This window comes from Primulina tabacum, chromosome 12, assembly GCF_025594145.1.
Source record: "Primulina tabacum isolate GXHZ01 chromosome 12, ASM2559414v2, whole genome shotgun sequence".
In the NCBI taxonomy this organism is placed as follows: domain Eukaryota; kingdom Viridiplantae; phylum Streptophyta; class Magnoliopsida; order Lamiales; family Gesneriaceae; genus Primulina; species Primulina tabacum.
In genome coordinates, this window is record NC_134561.1 from 601,805 (window position 1) to 621,745 (window position 19,941).

At 36.4% G+C, this 19,941-nt stretch overlaps 3 protein-coding genes, 1 long non-coding RNA gene and 1 pseudogene across 4 annotated transcripts; 2 read left to right on the top strand and 3 right to left on the bottom strand.

Moving 5' to 3' along the window:
* The first annotated feature begins 2,411 nt into the window (after nucleotides 1-2,411).
* On the top strand, nucleotides 2,412-4,988 carry LOC142521039 (uncharacterized). Its single transcript, XM_075624222.1, has 6 exons — nucleotides 2,412-2,800; nucleotides 2,914-3,012; nucleotides 3,169-3,210; nucleotides 3,335-3,464; nucleotides 4,459-4,560; nucleotides 4,648-4,988. Exons 1-6 carry the CDS (start codon nucleotides 2,567-2,569, stop codon nucleotides 4,719-4,721), a joined length of 681 nt encoding a protein of 226 aa, XP_075480337.1. The 5' UTR covers nucleotides 2,412-2,566; the 3' UTR covers nucleotides 4,722-4,988.
* Nucleotides 3,520-4,452, bottom strand: LOC142521041 (uncharacterized). Its single transcript, XR_012814056.1, has 2 exons — nucleotides 3,762-4,452; nucleotides 3,520-3,677 (listed from the first exon to the last, which is right to left on the bottom strand). It is a non-coding gene; the product is annotated as an uncharacterized LOC142521041 (long non-coding RNA).
* On the bottom strand, nucleotides 4,941-6,771 carry LOC142521040 (MICOS complex subunit MIC10-like). The gene is made up of 3 exons (XM_075624223.1): nucleotides 6,493-6,771; nucleotides 5,679-5,818; nucleotides 4,941-5,182 (listed from the first exon to the last, which is right to left on the bottom strand). Exons 1-3 carry the CDS (start codon nucleotides 6,629-6,631, stop codon nucleotides 5,168-5,170), a joined length of 294 nt encoding a protein of 97 aa, XP_075480338.1. The 5' UTR covers nucleotides 6,632-6,771; the 3' UTR covers nucleotides 4,941-5,167.
* An 834-nt stretch (nucleotides 6,772-7,605) lies between these two features.
* Nucleotides 7,606-10,766, top strand: LOC142521038 (patellin-3-like). Its single transcript, XM_075624221.1, has 4 exons — nucleotides 7,606-8,775; nucleotides 9,560-9,684; nucleotides 9,810-9,960; nucleotides 10,319-10,766. The coding sequence occupies exons 1-4, from the start codon at nucleotides 7,708-7,710 to the stop codon at nucleotides 10,577-10,579; spliced, it is 1,605 nt and encodes a 534-aa protein (XP_075480336.1). The 5' UTR covers nucleotides 7,606-7,707; the 3' UTR covers nucleotides 10,580-10,766.
* Nucleotides 10,767-12,367: 1,601 nt separating this feature from the next.
* LOC142521037 (patellin-3-like) lies at nucleotides 12,368-14,891 on the bottom strand (annotated as a pseudogene).
* Nucleotides 14,892-19,941: the final 5,050 nt, after the last annotated feature.

Sequence of the window (19,941 nt, forward strand, 5' to 3'; positions counted from 1 at the left end):
TCTTACCAACATCCTAAGGCATGGCTTGGACCGTGGCTAAGGGCTAAAAGCCAACCATAAACCAAGCCATTACCTAAGACACTGAAACATCCCAACCGAGAACTCAATTTCTGTGTAGTGATATGTATTGAATTGTTTTATTATCTTGTGTCGTTCCAATGGCCATTTCATCAACCATGGCTCGATCTAGACATGATGTAGTATTGTATGAACTATGGCTATGGGCTAGGAGCCACCCACAATCCAAGCAACACCCAAAAACCGAACTCATACCCACACCGAAATTCAAAATTTAAAACCGATGAGCACCTTACTTAGTTATTTAAAAATCTTGTGGATCCATGAACCAAATATTGAAAGGATGATTTGATCACGTCCTAGACATGATAAGGAATGATTCTAACCCTGGCTACAGTCCTTAAGACAACCAAGATTCGAAACCCCACTTTAAACACCCAATGACAGAAACTTGAACATAAAATTGTAACTCATGGAAATGAATGTTGCTGCTTGTATGGACTTGAACCATTGAACCAAAAACATCCTAACACATTCTAATTTATTCCTAAATGCAGCCTTGTGTGCCTGGAAAACGAGACAACCTCCTGAAGCACCAAACAATTCAAAACCGTGAGTCACCAAGCATAAGCCAAAAAAATCTGTGCAGAAACCTTGGTATTGTTGCTGTCAAAATCTCGTTTTTGCCTCATAAATCCTGAGCATATGGTGTTTTAAAATATCTATAGTACTTGATTGAAGAGCAAAGAAGCAACATATACATGCCTGGAAATCGTTTTGAAGAAGAACAAACCAATACGACAATACGGCGCGGCGGAACCGAGTTGGATTTCCTTTCTTGTTCTTGTGCTGTTCTTACACGATTAAGCTGCTGATATTCTGATGCATTTTCGAAGGTGAGGATGTAGGTTTGTTAGGCAATGAAGAAGGGTGTTATAGGAGGTGTTAAGGGGGTAATAATATGCATTTAGTTAGGAGTTACAAGTGCAAGAGTTGAATGGGTTTTTGAATTGTGTCTTCTCCCTTAGTTGCCGATTCCTTTCCTCATTTTGTTGCATGATTTCGTTCAGTTACTAGCATGATGGGTTAAAGAAGACTCTAGGTATATTATTGTGTTTGAATTCACTAATAACTACTGAATTAAAGGTGAGGAATTGTATTCACCTTAAAGGCTAATGAGGTGATTTGAATGAGGTTTACTACAATTTTTGAATTGTCTTAACATAATATTATTACTATCTCTTGCATGGTATGCTAGTGTTTTATTTCTTGCATTTTAAATTCTTAAGGTTTAATACATTCATTATATATTTTTTTTATGAATGACAATTTAATTTAGAATAGAACATTGCATGGCATACTTGACTTAAAATTTAAGTATTAAAATGTTATGTTTAATTTCTTGACTATTTTATACCTAGATTAATTCATCCTCCATTTATTTACATAATTTTTTTTAAGCTTTAATTAAATATTAATCAAAAGAACTTATTTACCAACTTAACTATAATTAATTTATTAAATCCCAAGGACCTTCTTTTTCTTTAAATTAAATTATTCTTTGACTTAAATTAAATTTAGGAATGTCTTTCTTATTATTAATCTTATCTCTAATCTCCAAACTCCGGTCCGACCTCGCGTATTTAACTGAAAAGATAAAACTAAACTTTTGCATTTAAAATAAATAGTTATGACTTGTCAAATATCAAAATGAATTAGACCCTTCATATATATATATATATAAAATCATTTTTAAATTTAAATAGTAATAATTATGCATGGCTTATATGTAGTCTGATTTTCGGGTCGTTACATGTATAGTGTGCTTGATACAGATGATGAGATAAGTAAATTATTAATAAATGGTTGATAATGAGAGAGATATAATGTAATATGATAATTTTATTATGTGTTTTTTTTTTTTTTTTGATTTTTAAAAGTGGAATGAGTTTGATATTTATTGGACTTTTGACCAAAATACTTTCACTTATATCTCCAACATATATATATCACTTATCTTCTGTTGACGTGATAATACGATATGATGACAATATTGTAATTTTGATCGATCAAGAAAAAATCCATAAGGAACTCGAATTCTTGGTGTCATTTTTCGAAAATTGAAATGATTAAATTTTACTAAAATAGTTTCATTAACTCCCCAGATCAGGTGTATTGATTTAGCCAGGACTTTGGTTCGATCCGACTCGATTAAAAAAAAAAACCAAAAACCATAAATCGTAACGAATGACGTTTTGTTGGAAAAATTTGCGGGCCACAAAAGATATTTTTCTTATATAATGAATCTACCAAATGCACGTGCTACTTTTAGCCAATTTTTTGGTTTGCCATTCTTCACGCGTAGGGAGTATCAGCTGACCGTCTGTTGAACTTGAGACCATTTCATTCCAATCATTGGTTGACGCGTCTATCTATCTATATACGCACATATATATACACAATATAATTATGAAGTTTTTAATGGCGTGGCAGAAGTAAAGACACTAGGGAGAAGAAAAAGGGAAAGAAAGTTGTGTTCTTTGGGGAAATGGGCAGCGAAGGAGGCGGCATTCATGGCAAGAGGAAGCTCCGATTGTTATGCCTTCATGGTTTTCGAACCAGCGGCGAAATAATCAGGAAACAGGTCACCGGAAAGTGGCCGGAATCCGTGCTGGAAAATTTGGATCTTGTTTGTGTGGATGCCCCCTTTCCCTGCCAGGGGAAATCTGACGTTGATGGGATATTTGATCCTCCATATTTCGAGTGGTTCCAGTTCAATAAGGTCTGTTTTTTTTTAGTAATTTTTTATGTTCCTATCAAGTTTTAGGCTTTTCTGATGCTCTTTCACTTGGGTTTTGGATTATCAATTGTTTTTTTTTTTGTCTGAAATTTCAGGAGTTTTCAGAATATCAGAATTTTGATGAGTGTCTTGCTTATATCGAGGAATGCATGATTAAACATGGACCTTTTGACGGTCTTCTTGGTTTCTCGCAGGTATCTTACTTGTATTAATCTCGAGTATCTTCATCTTTTCATGTTTTGAGTAAAGATGAAAAATATTGGTAAACTGAAGTAATATGTCAATATGATCTTGTGTATTGAACTTGTTTGTCTTTATGGCACCATTTGATTTGGTTTTAAACAATTCAGGGAGCAATTTTATCAGCTGCGTTGCCTGGATTACAAGCTAATGTAAGTAAATTTTCCCCGTCTTAGGCCACGTTTCTTATCTTGATTTGTTCAGGAGAATTGGTGGGATAAAGAAGATTATTGTTTTTTATTTAAGTTGCTGGCATGAACTGATATTGGTTTGCAGGGTGTTTGTCTTACAAAGGTACCGAAGATAAAATTTGTGGTAATAATTGGGGGAGCTAAGTTCAAGAATCCGTCAGTGGTTGAAAAGGCATATTCATCACTAATCCAATGCCCATCTGTTCACTTCTTAGGTAATTCAATATAATTCTGTCTTCTTGCTTGTTGCTGAGTATTCTTTTCTGGCTTTGGATGATTTTGCTACGGAACAAGTCAAATATTTAATGTGAACATTTCTGTAGTTGGCTTCTTTTACTGTCAAAATATTCTTGGTTCTTTATACATAATCGACATGTGAAGATTTGTGCTATCCCGATCTTAAAGATATTAGACTTTGGAAGCTTTGCCTTTCTGCTGATCACTACATTTCCCTATTCCGGAACCATGCCAGACCCAAAGTGGTTAGGCGGAACGATATAGTCTTTTGCCACCTTTTTTGAAGTTCGACCCTTTTAACTTCTCTAGCTTTTCTCCATGATTAGCTGATATGGACACAAAAGGGATTGGGGTTTGTGAGATGGAACTGATGTTGCTTGAATCAGAAGTCACTTCTAAAGTTACAGCAACTAAATATTGTAACCGAAGTAAAATATTAAACAAAACTTCGAACAATAATATGCTTGTGGTAGAATAAACTTTGAGATAGAGTCCGACACATAGCCAGTAGAGTTTGCACTCTTTAACGGTTCCACCGGTATAGACCAGTGGTTAATTTGTGCTCGAATGGTCGGAAAAGCTTGAATAGACGAATTGTAGCACAATCTCATCCACATGGTGACGAGTTGCTTCGTCTTGAGATTTTTGGGTTAAAATCAGAAAGGAATTCTGGGGGGTCCGACTTTGTTTTCGAAACCTACCGGTGGACAGAGTGGGCAGATACTGATAAAATGAGAAATTCTGGTGCTTTTTTGAATGAAGTAAATATTTTAAATTCAAGGATTTTAACGAATTCCATTTCTTTAAGCCTTTCATGAGTGACTCATCGACGATTTTAATGCTACTTATCTAAGCCTGAAGCCAAACCATTCGACATAGAAAAATTTTAGCATGGTGTGCATCAGCTGAGAATTATCAGGCCTCGGTGTTTGTAAGGAAATTTACAGTATGTTTGATTTCCATTTAAATCAGGGGAAACAGATTTCTTGAAGCCACATGGGACCGAGCTCCTGGAGTCCTTCGTCGAACCCGTGGTGATCCACCATCCAAAGGGCCACACAATACCAAGATTTGGTAATAATTCTTACTTCTTGTTTCCTGGTAATCGAAACATGAAGATTTTTTTTTCTGATGACCAAAATAATTATTTTTACTTTCTAGATGGGAAAGGTCTGCAGAGCATGCTAAAGTTCCTCGAAACCATGCAGATGGAGGTCGAAGATGGAGGAAAATAAGAAAAATATTTGGTACAGAACTCAGCAAACTTAAATTCAAGCTTACGAGGATTTGTTAAATTTAGGAAGAATCGCAGCAGATTTAGTCCAAAGTACGAATGCAAGTGATGATAGCATTTATTCAATATTGGAATCTTTGAGTACGTATGTAAGCTCGTTATTTTTCTAAAAGTATAGCCATTCGGACAAATATTTTGAGTACGTATGTAAGCAACTCCATTGTCTAATATAAGATACCGAAAGAGAGGCATCCACTTATATTGCAACCACGAAGCCATAGACAAACATCTGTCTACTTATGCCAAAACAATTATTATCTTCCACCTTTTTCCTATTCCACTCCACTGGTATAGACTTGCAAAAGATCGAGATTGAGTTCTTTGTGCTCAAAAGTTATGAGAGAACAAATGCTCCAAAAATGGAAATTTTGCCAATAAATAATGTCTTCACTCCTCTCCAGCCTGCAATATATAAAAAATGCAAATTCTTTACCACACATTGCTTGCTTCTGAAGATGCAAAATGAAAAAATAAAGACAAGTTTGAGCTATAAAAGCATGTGATGGAAAACAAACTACGATAGGAGAGCAATATACAATTCAAACAACAGCGGCGGGATAATTTAAAAACAAAATACAAGCACAAAGTTAAAGATTCAGGATCAACTGATGATTTAAACATCACTTCTCAGGTGGGACGGCGATTAAGGCTACGAGTCATATCTCTACCACCAATCACCACATATTTTGAAGCTGGACTGAAGCGAATTTACCCATCCTAGGCAAGCACACACATACCTACAAGACTATTATACAGTCCACACTTTTTAAAACTCAGAGAATTATGTGGCTGTACCAATTTGCCATTTAACTGGCAGCAGTGACCAACTTAACCCCATTCTCCCCCTTACCTAAACAAAAGAGAAACAGCTGAACAGCATCAATAAGAACATACTCACCTTTGCAGGGGAGGTGTCTGAAATGCCGGAAGTAAATTTCACAGGAGATTTATACAATTTCTGAGAGCACTCTGAGTATGCAGAACCAACCCCCACTCCAGCACCGAAAGCTACAGATACCCAGCGCGTTACAGGACTACCTGATACAACATTCAAAACGATAGATCACTCAAATGCATTGATAGGTCAGAAGAACCTCAATAAAATTAATATGTTCAATTCGAAATCTCCCAATATTTGCATTGGCTACCAATTCTCTAAACTAAAGTCTCATTTACCAAAACTTCATAAAGCACTGCAGGAAGTATCCCGAAGCCGAGGTCTAGAAGATCACCACGTCACAAGTTTAACAACATACATTGTGCATACATGGTGAAGGAATACTTTCAAAGTCAGACCCAAGAAAGGGGAAGACGCTTCTATAATCCATATCATATAACAGAAAAAAATACCAACTCCAGTTCCTTTCAAAAGCTGAAAAAAATCACAAACAAAATTAACAAGAAGAGAAAAGAGACTGGCATCTTGGAAAAACAATCACGGTTAAAAGAGGTTGTCCCAACGGCTTTCATTTCAAGGCACTGATTGACACAATTTCAGTCAACCCCACATTCCCCATCTACTTCTTCAGCAATTTAGACATTAATGAGACGTGGTTAAAAAAAACATACCTCCCCAAAGACCACGATCCACCCACCCGACTCAGGAAAACGAAAATTCGATAAATTCTAAGCTTGAAAACGAAAGGACATCAAACTCCATGAATCGAGATTAAAAATTTTTAAATAAATATCAGAAAAGATAAAACACTCACGAAAGAGAAGAAGCCCGGTAAAAGCACCAGCGAGTGACGAGCAAACACAGCGACGAACGCCCAAATCAATGCAGGCATCCCACTTGGCGTTCAAATCGTACTGAGCTCCTGGAATCTCACCTTTGATATCATCCGCCATACCAAAAAAACCTACTTTGATTCGATTTTGAAGCTCAATCTCCTTGTCCACAAGGGATTCCAATCTAGTTCGACCGACGGTTTCGCGTTATTTGGGGTCTTTCTTTTCTTAGAATTTCATTTTTCTCAGCCCAAAAAAAGAAAGGAATTTCTCAAATTTTGTGAGCTAAAAATTACTATATAATCGATTTATTCAGTAATTTATTTTTTAATTGTTAATATAGTCAATCAATTCAATATTGAGTAGGTCTTTTGTGAAACGGTCTCACACAAGTTTTTGCTTTCAATATTTACCATGACGTGGTTGATCGAAAAAAAAAAATAGTTTTGCTGAGCTTTTAACTTTTAGAAAAGTTAAACATAATGAGTCAATTCAATTTTTACATAATTAATCAATTTTATTTTTTATTTGTGAAAAACTTTATGTTTATAACCACTAAAATTGAAACACAAAATGAACCAAACGTTTCCAAGTTTGAAAGTGGGCTTTCCAAAAAAGTTAATGGGCCGAAGCAAGAATAGGATGGACATGGGATTCCCTCTCCCACCGAGTTATCATCCCATGTCTGTTTGCAAGTGCCGAATGAATCTCTGTTCGTTGACCGATTTCACTCTCTTTTAACGCCAATGCGTCCAAAACATAGGAATCCAATAGATTTCTTTAGGGACCCTACTTTTTCGGTTCTTCTTTACTTTTCCATGAGATGAACGTCTGATTATTATTCTAAATTTTGTTAAGATATTTACAACATCAAAATATGAAACAAAAAATATTAGACCACAAGACGACGATAAAAACTTCGTGTGATACTGTCTCACGGATAGTATTTTCTAAGACAGATATCTTATTTGATTAGTCATTTTAAAAAATAATAATACTCTTTCGATCCAAATAAAAGATCAGTCTGTAATTCGATTCGAAAATTATGTGGCGAAAATTTTTTGTGTTGGAGGGAGTGAGGCATATTTGGTGATAATCATAAAAAATTGCCTCTGCCTGTCGAAGAATACTGATACTTTATGCTTCATCTTTATCCATCTATCTAATATTTTTTCTAAGTTTCCTCGTTCTCAACAATGGCAGAGGTCATGACCCCTACAATTGCTATACCAGAAGAGGCAGCCCTTCTTCCTCCACCTACGCTCGCGGAGGAGACGGAAACGCCGCCGCTTGCGTCGGTGGGACTAGAGCTGCAGAACGACCCACAACCCCAAGCTGCTGAAATTCCAGTAACGGTTGAAGAACTTGTCACGGTGGTGGAAAAAGACACACCTTTGGAGCCGTCTCCACTTGAGCCGCCGCTGGCGGTGGAGCATGTCACCTTCACCGTTACAGAACAGGGGGGCGTTCGACCGTCTTCCCTATCTCAACCTCTAGCTGCTGCTTTGGAGGTGCCGCAGGAATCCGAATCGCCGGTAGTCGAGAAAAGAGAAGTAGTAGAACCAGAGAAATCGAGTCTGGTCGAAAAGAAGAAGGCCCCGGAATCCACACCTTCTTTCAAAGAAGAAAGCAACCGGCTTTCGGATCTCAAAGATTTCGAGAGAAAGGCGCTAGAAGAACTCAAAGCTTCCGTTCAAGAAGCTCTTAACAATCGTCTCTTCGGGTCAGCTTCACCCTCGGAGACCTCTGGCTCACCTGAAGAGGTATTCATCTGGGGTGTGCCGTTGATGGAAGATGAAAGAAGCGACGTGATTTTACTGAAGTTCCTGAGAGCCCGCGATTTCAAAGTGAAAGATTCCTTCACCATGCTGAAAAACACCATAAAATGGAGGAAAGATTTCAATGTAGACGAGCTGGTGAAGGAAGATTTGGGGGACGATCTTGAAAAGGTTGTGTTTATACGCGGTCACGACAAGGAGGGCCACCCCGTGTGTTACAATGTGTATGGGGAGTTTCAGGACAAGAACTTGTACACCAAGACATTTTCAAATGAGGAGAATAGGATGAAATTTCTGCGATGGAGGATCCAGTTTCTTGAGAGAAGTATTCGGAAGTTGGATTTTAGCCCTGGTGGAGTCAACACCATATTTCAAGTTAGTGATCTCAAGAACTCCCCTGGACCAGGGAAGAAAGAGCTTCGCATTGCTACCAAACAGGCGCTGCAGATCCTCCAGGATAATTATCCTGAATTTGTGGCCAAACAGGTGCAATTTTTGCCGCATTTTCGTTACTTATATGCTGCTTCTTATTGATAAAGATCGTGAAAACATTAACTAATGATCCGTTGTGGTTTATGAATATCTTAATATGTTTCCTAGTTGATGCTGATGTTAGCCAGATGCTTTGCTACATTTGATAAGCAGTGAAAGTCCGTATTGGTCCTTTTATATGTCGTCCATCCAAAGTGTTTCATTTCTTTTTTGAATTGGTGTCTTAAAGGTTATATGGTTAACGGAAAACTGTGATACCACTTTTTTGGATATTCAGTAGACTTCCATGTGTTTGGCTATGCCTTACATCAATCGAAACATCATGCTTTGGCGTATACACTAAACCGTACTATTACCATGAGCTTTTGGGTACAACTGCAGAAGATTAGGTCTATACTCATTTTAATCTCGATTCTATTATTGATATAATAGTGAAGATAACGCGCGTAATTACTATGAGCTACAAGTTGACACTGACAATTGCTCTTACCATCCGTTTTATAATAATCTAAACATTATGCTTGGACTGTCATGTAGCCAAAAAAATCCGAGTTTTGCTATCGGTTATGATTTATGGCACCCGTTAAAACTTTCAATCTTTCACCATTACCGAAGGTTATAGTTTGATCTATAATTGCTAGACTAACTAGCAAATATCGAAATTGACTATATACTATGCTTTTTTATGGGATGCATGGCTGCATATGTTAATTAACTTTGATTTGGTGTGAAATGGTATTAATGACCCTTGTTTCCCTTCTTCTCTTCCTCCTAACAGGTGTTCATCAATGTTCCATGGTGGCATTTGGCTTTCTACGTGATGATTAGTCCTTTCTTGACTCCTCGCACGAAGAGCAAATTTGTATTTTCTGGTCCAGCAAGAACAACAGAAATGCTTTTCAAGTTAGTGTAAAAAAAATTTTGGGCGGTTTCTTTTTTTCTAATCTTGTGGCAATTAATAAATTGGGTTTCCTTAGAGATATATCTATGTCTGCTTAAAGTTGCAATAATTTGGTTTTGCACGACAGGTATCTCTCTCCGGAGCAAGTCCCGATTCAGTATGGTGGCCTCAGTGTGGATATCTGTGAATGCAACCCGGAGTTCACTGTGGATGATCCAGTGGCAGAGATCATTGTCAAACCTGCTACCAAGAAAACAGTCGAAATTATTGTCAATGAGGTTTGCTTATAAATTACTTACATCTATCATAGATGTCTAACTTCTGCGTCATATCAATAGATTTAAATAATTATTTTCATATTATCAACACTTCTCTTTGCGTGTGTATATTGGAGACCGGAGAATATACACATTGGCAATTGTTAGATATAGTCACTGTACATTATTTTTGGGTGGTTGATGACAAAAGTGATTCAAGTTCAGGTTAACATCATACATAGATGGGTTTTTTCTCATAATAGGTTTTGAACTTTTATGTCTTTTGGATCTTTAAACCATGCTGGAAAATCACCTTCAAAATCTCAAGCCAATGGAACGTGGCTCAATAGCTGTTGAATATGTCTCACTAAATCTGCAGAAATGCACTCTTGTTTGGGAGCTTCGAGTCGTGGGCTGGGAAGTCAGCTACATTGCAGAGTACGTGCCCAAGGATGAACACGGTTACACGGTAATAATACAAAAGAGTAGAAGAATGGCTCCAACAGATGCACCAGTCGTATCGAATAGTTTCAACATCAGCGAGCTTGGCAAGATATTACTCACGGTCGATAACCCCACCACGAAGAAGAAGCAGCTACTGTACCGTTTCAAGGCCGTGCCTTACATGCGCATTAGCTAAAACTTGTGTCTCAGCAGCAGGGAGTTTGTTTGGTAGGTAAAAGAAGAGTTTCACATAAACATTTTATCTTGTGTTAGAAATTTATGATTTGAATCAATGGGACGTCGAAACTTGTCGAGTAGTTGTGTAATAAATCGAAATACAGTGTAAGTTTTGTGCTTTATTTATGGGCCTTTATTGTTACCTTGTGCAACTCTTGAGGTTGAGTAGCCGAGTTCATTTAACGAGTACATACATGCTCGGCAAATTTCATGCTACTCTCGCGGCCAATTGTGCACATCAAGTTTGATATTTCTTTTCACGTGACTTCTCTTGTTAAAAAAAAAAGTATATATATTGGTAAATATCTATTGTTGGTTTTTAGAATTTCGTATTCATGAATGATTGGGCTATGACGTTGAATTTAATATCATATCTTAAAATTAGAAGCTATACAAGTAAAAAATTAAATTTATATTTTAAATTTGCTGTATAGATATGTGTATCTTTTTCATATCTTATTATTTGTATTTGTATTTAGACATTATAGATGAACCTAGATTGTTTGATTTTAAATAATTGATTCGTTGTTTCGTTTATGATGATTTATTATTTGTTCATTTAACTTTTTATTATTTTGAGACATAATTATCCAACACTTTGAAGGAAAAACTTAAATTATCATGATTTTATTTAGTGTGATGCATAACCTAAAATATAATGTAAAATAAACCAATTTTGAGGTTGTAGTGTTTGTTGTTTTGTCTTGTTAGAGAATAATATTATGGAAATAGCAGATTTTTTAGTGGAATATATAAACACATTGGGATATGAAATAAATTAGAGTTGTGTGAGTGTAATATTGAACAGAAATTTTTTTATGATTGTAAATTGTTTGCATCTATCCAAAGGAGAGAGTTAAAAACTTATTTAAATATAAGTTTATTTTATTTACAGAGAAAATATATGTTTTAACATATAAAAAATAACCTTAGAGAATCAAACAAGGAAGATGTTTCATTTCAAATTTGACAAATTAGTTAATAAGAACAATGATATGTTGTCAATGGTGACGAAAGATGTGAAGAACCAATGGAGACTTCAAAAAACAAGAAAAAATAAAATATAGTAAGATCACATATTAAATAAACAAACTAAAAAGGTAATAAGGAAAAACAAGACAAGTATAAAAAGATTAATCAACATCATCTGATGACGAAAAAACATGAAATCGGATATGATAATGAGAATGTTGAATTTAATCAAACAAAAAAGCAGGACAAATAAAAATAAAAAAAATGAAAAAAAATATTGAATGATTCAAGAATCAAACAAGAAAAATATTAGATAAATTATACTGATTGTTTAAAATGATAGATAAATTATAAAATAATACTTGTTATTTGTATAAAAACTATGTGTTTACCTTGATTTGACAATTCACAATCAATATTCATAATACGCTCAAATTCGTATATTACTACTAGTTTATACTAAAAAGAAAAGTGGAATTTTGTTACTTTCTATATGGATACCTGCCTCGGAAAGAACTCGCCAATAATTTTTTATTGTTAACTTTTTATGGAAACGCCGAGAATATGAAGTAAACCATTTCCAAAGAAGAAATGTTGGTGGAACGGATAGCCTCTCTGACATATTTCACATATTACAGAATTGGAATAATCAACTTAAGGTTAATAAAAAAAACAATGTCCTAAATATATAACCATGACAATATAGCATGCAAGAGAAGAATTACCTTTAATATAAAAAAGAAAATCCATGGAAAAGAGACAAACACAAATAACAACAAAAAAAAAAAAAACAGATTTATACAATTTACACAAATTTCTGTCCACATTTCCTTTTGCCACTCCAAATTGTTCCACCACACATTCATATATTCCAACAAAAAAAAAATTCAATTCCAAGAACAGAAAAAACCAAACAATTATGAAACAATGACTCCCCCCCCCCAAGACATCCAATTCAAAACTAAGTTTTAACAACAATCAGAAAAGAATGTGAATATACAAAAGGATCCCTTTTTTGGTTCAATCTGCAACAATATTCAGAGGTTTAATTTCAATCAGAGGGCTTGATCTTGGACCTGTAGATCAGCTTCTTCTTCTTCGAAGTTTGGTTGTCGAAGGTAAGAACGAGCTTGCCTGGTTCCCCGATCTTGAAGGTGCATCCAATCACTTGTTCTTCGGTTGGTCCAATCTTCCTCGACTTCTGTACGATCCAAGTGTATCCGCCTTCGGCACTAGGCACAAATTCGGCTCCGTAGGAGACATCCCAGCCCCCCACTCTCACCTCCCAAACCAATGTGGAAGCCTGTCAGGAATCGAAAAAACAAGCATACCAGCGTTAAAATAGAACCATTTTAAAAGTTTCAGGAATAATCTACCATTTGTAAAAACTAGCCCACCTCAGTGATAGGCAGCTCAATGGTATGTTTGCTAGATGGCTTGATAGTTTCCTCGGTTGCGGCATCAGCAGCGGTGAATTCTTGTTCACCATCCTTGCTAAGGCCACCATATTGAACTGGTACTTGCTCGGGTGCCAAGTATCTGATAGATACATCACAAATTCAATTAATGTCACAAAAACAACCATGAATATAGTAGAGAATGTAGTAAAAATCCACTGAAAAGTACAAACTTGAATAGGGTCTCGGAAGTCTTGGTTGGTCCTGCAAACACAAACTTGCTCTTGGTCCTCTGGGTGAAGAATGGACTGATCATCCTATTGTAAGCAACATACCACCATGGAACATTGATGAACACCTTCACACCACCAAGAACCAGCACCGCAATAAGCAAAAGTAAACATAATTTGAAGGGATTATGCAAAGACACGTCAGTGATTTGTCTACCTGCTTGGCCACAAATTCGGGATAATTATCCTGGAGCAACTGGAGGGCTTGATTCGTCGATTGGCGGAACTCTTTCTTGAACAAAGTGAGTCCAGGAGAGTTATTGAGATCGATGATTTGAACAATAGTGCAGGTGCCATCCGGGGTGAAGTCGAGTTTCCTGATATTCTTTTCCAAGAACTGAATGTACCACTTCAAGAACTTGGCTCTTTTCTCGGAATCAGCGAATGTTTTGCTGTACAATTCCTTGTCCTGGAACTCCCCGAGAGCATTGTAGCAGACGGGGTGCCCTTCTTTGTCCACTCCATGGACATAAACAACCTTTTCCAGCCCCTCGACGATTCCTTCCTCCTCCAATAACTCGTCGATTTTGAACTCTTTTCTCCATCCCACCACGTTTTTCAACATGGAGAAGGCTTCTTTCACCTTGAAGTCTCTGGCCCTCAAGAACTTGAGGAGAATCACGTCGCTCTTTTCATCAGCTAGAAGAGGGATACCCCAGATGGAGACCTCCTCCGGTGGAAGTGGTGTTGCCGTTTCCGCCACAGCAGCTGGTTCTTCCTTGGGCTTATCCTCCTCCGTGGGGACGATGGAGGGTTCTTCACATGGTGGCGGGGTAGGGGCGGTGACTTCATGAATTATAGTTTCTTTGATTTCTTCGACTACGGATTCAACCTTTTCTTCTACCTTGGCAACCACCGTTTCAGATGGTTCAGCCTTGGTCTCTTCAACAGCTGGTGGTGGGGTTATTTCCTCTTCAGCCTTTTTCTCCACAGGTTCTGGCTTCACGGGCTCCGGATCCGCTGGTGGAGCCGGCGGCGGAACTTCAGCGGGTACCTCGCAAGCATTCCGTTTTTTCTTCGGTCTTCGTGGGTTCTTCTATCTTCTCCTCAGATTTCGATTTTTCCTCCTCTTTCTTCTCTTCTGCTTTTGGTTCTTCCTCTTTCTTCTCCTCCTCCTTTGCCGGCGGTGCGGTGAATTCATGCTTTTTCAGTGCCTCGCGAATCAAAAGTTTGAATTCATCCAAAGCTTTCTTCTCTGGATCGATAAGATCATCAACTTTGTTGCTCTCCTCCTTGAAAGAAGCAGATTCAGTCATCTTGCTCTCCCCAACGGTCTCGTCTTTTTCCTTCGCCTCTCCTTGTACCACCACTTCCTTGTGTGGGTCTTCAACTTTTTCAAGCTCGGGCTCAGGTTCAGGGTGCGGTGGCGCCTCCTTCACCACGGAGGTTGTGGGCTTCTCAGCCACCGGAACATCGCACACCACCACTTCTTCAGGAGCTGACTTCTTAGTTTCCTCAGCCATGGATATCGATCACACGCTCCAATCAAGCAAAAATCGAACAGAAAAACTAAAACTTTAGCCGAAAAATCAAAACAATGCCCAGAAATTAATCAGCAAACTTGATTGGAGAAAGATAGAAAGTGAATTTGGGGGAACAATGAGGCGATTAATATAGCAAGTATGAAGAAGAAACAGTCTGTCAAAGAACATGAATGCGCCAGCTCGTTCGTGGGGCTGTCATTCTTCTGTACAGTGGACCCATTATCATTGTCTTTGCGAGCCGTTGCCTGCTTTTGGCGGCGGGTGAAACCACGTTGGAATCTATATTCCGTTGATGCGATGCGAACATTACCAAAATTTAAAGATTTGAATTATTTTTATTCGAGTTAGAGTTGGATATGAAGATTGAATAGATTTATTCTCGTATGGCTTCACGAATTTTTTTTCGACGAGTCAATCTTATCGAAATTCACAATAAAAAATAATACTATTAGCATAAAAAATAATATTTTTTATGAATAACCCTAAATAAGATATATGATTCACAAAATATGACCCGTGAGACCGTTTCACAGTAAATTTTTATCACAAAAAAATATAATATCGTCCGAATATTTATCTTCTAATATCGAAATGTAACTTTGCAGGTCCCACAATTTGGAATTAATTGATATAGAAAAGTACTTTTAAAAAAGACGAAATCGAGGAAATTTGAAAAAACTTGAATTTGCCTTACAAAGCTATGGATGACATGAATTTTACCCTCATGTGCGATGGGAATTAGTTGGTCGGGCCTCAAATTTTAAAAACCTACCCAACATATTTTGTATGTATAAATTAAATAATTTTTTTTTTTTGATTTTGGATAATTATTATCTTGTAAAAATTTAGAATTTTAATAGACTATTTGATAGTTAATTACAAATATCATTTAAGAAGGATTATTTTTTGTTATTTCTAAGATTTATAGTCCATAATAATATATGACCATATCGTGCATGATACTTTATGTACAATATAACATCGTTCAGCTGATATCAAGATTTTAATTTTGAAGCGCGTTATCGAATTCGACTCATTTATAACAAACATTTTGCAGCTTAAAAAAAATAGCAACACTCTCGTGCGACGGTCCATGAGTCAGATCAACTCTACTCATATTTACAATAATAAGTAATATTTTTTTTACATAAAAAGTAATATATTTTCACAGATGACCAAATAAATATTCATCTTACACAATTAACTCGTGAGTCTTCATACAAAAATTTGTGTAAAAAAATAATGGACACATGAAATGAGGCTTTTATATTTATATACAGGCAAAAACTTGTGTGAAACGGTTTCATGAGTCATATTTTGTGAGACGGATCTCTTATTTGGATCATCCATGAAAAAATATTACTTTTTATGCCAAGAGTATTACTTTTTATTGTGAATATTAGTAGGGTTGACCAGTCTTACAGATAAAGATTCGTGAAACCATATCACAAGAGACCTACTCTTGTATATATGTATCATAATCCCCAACTTTATCCGTAGTTCCATGACTTGACAAGCAATATCTTCGACAATAGATAATTTACCCGATCAAGTTGCTTAGGGCTGTTTTATTACACGAAACCTTTATTTAATTAACCAAATCCACACATTGATAACGTTTTCAAATTTATTTAACGTGACTTTGAAATTTGAATGTGTAAAAGTTTGTCATATTCATAATCTCTATCTTCAAGACAAACAAATTTTTATTAATCCAAGTATACATTTTCAAAGTGACATGATATCACCAAAGAAAAATAAAACAAATAAATGTTAAAAAAATTTAATTAATTAATTACTAATTTCCAACTTGTGACTGGTTGTTCAAATGATCTTATCTTTGCTTAGACAAAATATTCCTTCTAGTGTTTTTTCGTCATCATCGAAATTACTTTATAATTCATGGCCAAAAACTTGTGTGAGACGGTCTCACGGATCGTATTTTATGAAACAGATATCTTATTTGGGTCATCCATGAAAAATATTACTTTTTATGCTAAGAGTGTTACTTTTTATTGTGAATATCGGTAGGGTTGATCCGTCTTACAAATAATTGATCAGACGCTTACTTACTCAATCAACTCGACCAACTTAAAACATCTTATATATTTTTTATTATAAAAAATATTATAAAAATTTTCAAAAGTAAAAAATAAAAAAAGATTCCGAATTTGAATATATCCTGTAATCGAGGAATTGCACAACAAAAGCCAACGTTAGGGGGCCAACTTTGTCTGAATCCGTTGAGAAGGAACATAATTAATTTCGTGCTCCACCTTTCATGGAAAAACGAAGAAGCAGAGTCTAATAACGCATATGTATTATATTTACAGTCTGATATTCGGATCGGTAATGAATATTATACTATTAGATTTGTCTTCGTCTCCGAACTCGAAAATCCCTCCATACCCTCGTTCATTTGGGACGAATACCGGATTTCCCAACATATTCTAAGGAAATTATCATCTCTAACTAAGCTTAAACATCATTTTTGTTAACAGAAAGTGATTATGTTCCAAAAGTTTTCCTCAATATTGCATCAAGAACTTTTAAATGGTAGATGCCTCGGCCACATTCATTCAACCATTTGGGAAATTACCTATTTAATTCCCATAAATATTTTTTTTTATTTTTTATTATAGAAAAAATAATGATTGAGAAGAACAAGTCAATAAATTGTTGTAGAGTTATATGCAAGAAATGACGACAATTAAGGAGTGACTTTCGAGATGTGTCAATTCCAGTTGTCATCAAGTTCAATTTATTTATTTTTGGACCTTTTCCTTCCAAATCCTTGGCTTTTCCACTTTAATAAATTTCAAATATTTTTTTGAATTAATTATGTGGGGACCCGTACGCTAATCATCTTCTTAATCATCTTTGGGGTTTAATTATCAATTAAGATAAACAGGGTCTAAAAATTTTTCTTTAAAATGCGGAAGGTAATGGAATCAATCTATTATACATCTCAGTATAAAAGTACAATAATGTACAACAATTATTCAAACTAGTCTAAGGTTCAACTACTAAATTTCAAGTATTAAACCAAAGTCGACAATAAGTCCGGAATCACCACTCTAACTCATCTTCTCTCATCATCTTCTTGACCCCGATCATGTCCCACCTGTTGTCATGCACACATACAAAACAAGACAACAGCCGGATACTCCGGTGAGAATAAATCCCAGTATAAAACATGTATACATGCATATACACAATATAAATCATAAAGCATATTATCATGCATAAAATTCATAACAATAGGTTTCATAGTCTAGGAAACCAAATCAAAGTAAGCATGCAGTAACAATGGATTCCATAATCTCTGGAATCAAAATAAAATAAGCATGCAACTCAATTCAATTCATATCTTGACTCGACTCGACTCTAACTCTAGGGATCCCGGTGTGAATAAGACGTCACTGTCTGTCACCTACCCTCCCAATCGGGGTAATTGTACGTCTTATTCCTAGACTTCGGTCATGTCTGTATCGAATGTCTACAATCGGAGTGAATCTGATCCGAAGCGTCGATACTACCGAACATCTAGTTTGGCAAGTCTGCCAATGACTCTCCTAGGTCAAATGCTTGAATATAAATCTATAAACAAGTCATCGTCATATCAAGAGATTTGAATATAATTCTATAAACAAATCAATTATATCAAAAGGTAAACAACAACCCTAGTATGTGATTTTGTTGGGCAACTCAAATTGAATCTCATTTGAGTTGTGTCTTCCCCAAAACAAAACATGAATTATACATTTGTCTTCCCGGTCTGACGAAGACGAAGTCTTGTATTCCAATCTGTCCATAACCAGTCTGGCAATGACAATCGTATAAATACAATATCGGTATATAATTCAATTCAAGACCTGTTCTGATCAATACTCAAATCGGTATATAATCTGATCCATATCTGAACAAGGTACAATCTAATTCATATCAATGATATCATGATACAATCGAAATCATTACTGAATCTGATCAATATCAATCTACTGATGTTTCGACGGCATAACAATACAGTCACGATAAACCCGTCTATCTCAACATCACATATATAATACCAGAATTCATAACCAGTATCAGTACAACTCATAATCTGAATAATAACACAACTCTGATATAAAATCTCAACTAAATCAACTCTGAAATTCATAACAATTTCATAAACAGTCTATTCTTTAATCTGACTTCAGTTATACCATGTCTACTGTAGCAGAAACATCATATCTGATTCATATTCAATTCTGACGATATCATAAATTCAAATCATGTCTAAATGTAACAAAACTTACGTCCAGTTGTAGCCTGCGTCGATATGAACACAGTACCGAAATCGGATTAAAATTCTAACGGGCTGATCTTTCACAATCACAAATCTACAAAGGCGTAATGATTTTTCTCTCAAAGCTTCGACCCTTTTCTGGATTTTGTAAAGGAAAGGCGTGCAATTCTTATATATATACTGCATGCAACACCTGGAAACGTGGCTTATTTTTCAAGCTGCACGTCGCACCGCGGGTGCGCTCATTCAGTAACCGCGGGTGCGCTCAGTGTAAGGATATACATCAACTTTTCCGAAAGCTTCGACCGCGGGTGCGCTCAGTGTAAGGATATACATCAACTTTTCCGAAAGCTTCGACCGCGGGTGCGCTCAGTCCTGTAACGCGGGTGCGCTGACCTCACTGTAGCAGAACCGCGGGTGCGGTCTGTCTAGCACCGCGGGTGCGGTGTCACTTCCGTAATTAATCTCCAACTCTCTGTCCATCAACCGCGGGTGCGGTCTTATTCGTAGCGCGGGTGCGCTCATGCTACTGTAATTCTTCCACAATTCATGAGCTCAACCGCGGGTGCGGTCCTTTCCTTACCGCGGGTGCGGTCTATATTTCATGCACCACTTCATAATCTCATTTAGTGCTTCTCATTACATGTCATGCATACTCATATCTTCCGAATATCACATCAATGAAGATTGATAAATCTCGAGCCTTACAAATTACATAACGATAAAATATAAAATTTGTTTGAACTTTGGTTTTCCAATCATCGTGTAAAAAATATATATTGATACCATCGGGATAGCCCGGGTTGTGCCTGAGTTATGGACGATTCTTGTGCCCGGGTCACGGACGACCTGGGATATCTAGCAGATAGCTCAAGTCAGGGTAAATC

Coding starts and splice junctions, on each gene's coding strand:
- LOC142521039 (XM_075624222.1), top strand. CDS start 2,567: ATGGGCAGCGAAGGAGGCGGCATTCATGGCAAGAGGAAGCTCCGATTG. Junction 2,801..2,913: donor AGTGGTTCCAGTTCAATAAG/GTCTGTTTTTTT, acceptor CTGAAATTTCAG/GAGTTTTCAGAATATCAGAA. Junction 3,013..3,168: donor GTCTTCTTGGTTTCTCGCAG/GTATCTTACTTG, acceptor TAAACAATTCAG/GGAGCAATTTTATCAGCTGC.
- LOC142521040 (XM_075624223.1), bottom strand. CDS start 6,631: ATGGCGGATGATATCAAAGGTGAGATTCCAGGAGCTCAGTACGATTTG. Junction 5,819..6,492: donor TACCGGGCTTCTTCTCTTTC/GTGAGTGTTTTA, acceptor ATGTTGTATCAG/GTAGTCCTGTAACGCGCTGG.
- LOC142521038 (XM_075624221.1), top strand. CDS start 7,708: ATGGCAGAGGTCATGACCCCTACAATTGCTATACCAGAAGAGGCAGCC. Junction 9,685..9,809: donor ACAACAGAAATGCTTTTCAA/GTTAGTGTAAAA, acceptor TTTGCACGACAG/GTATCTCTCTCCGGAGCAAG. Junction 9,961..10,318: donor TCGAAATTATTGTCAATGAG/GTTTGCTTATAA, acceptor CTAAATCTGCAG/AAATGCACTCTTGTTTGGGA.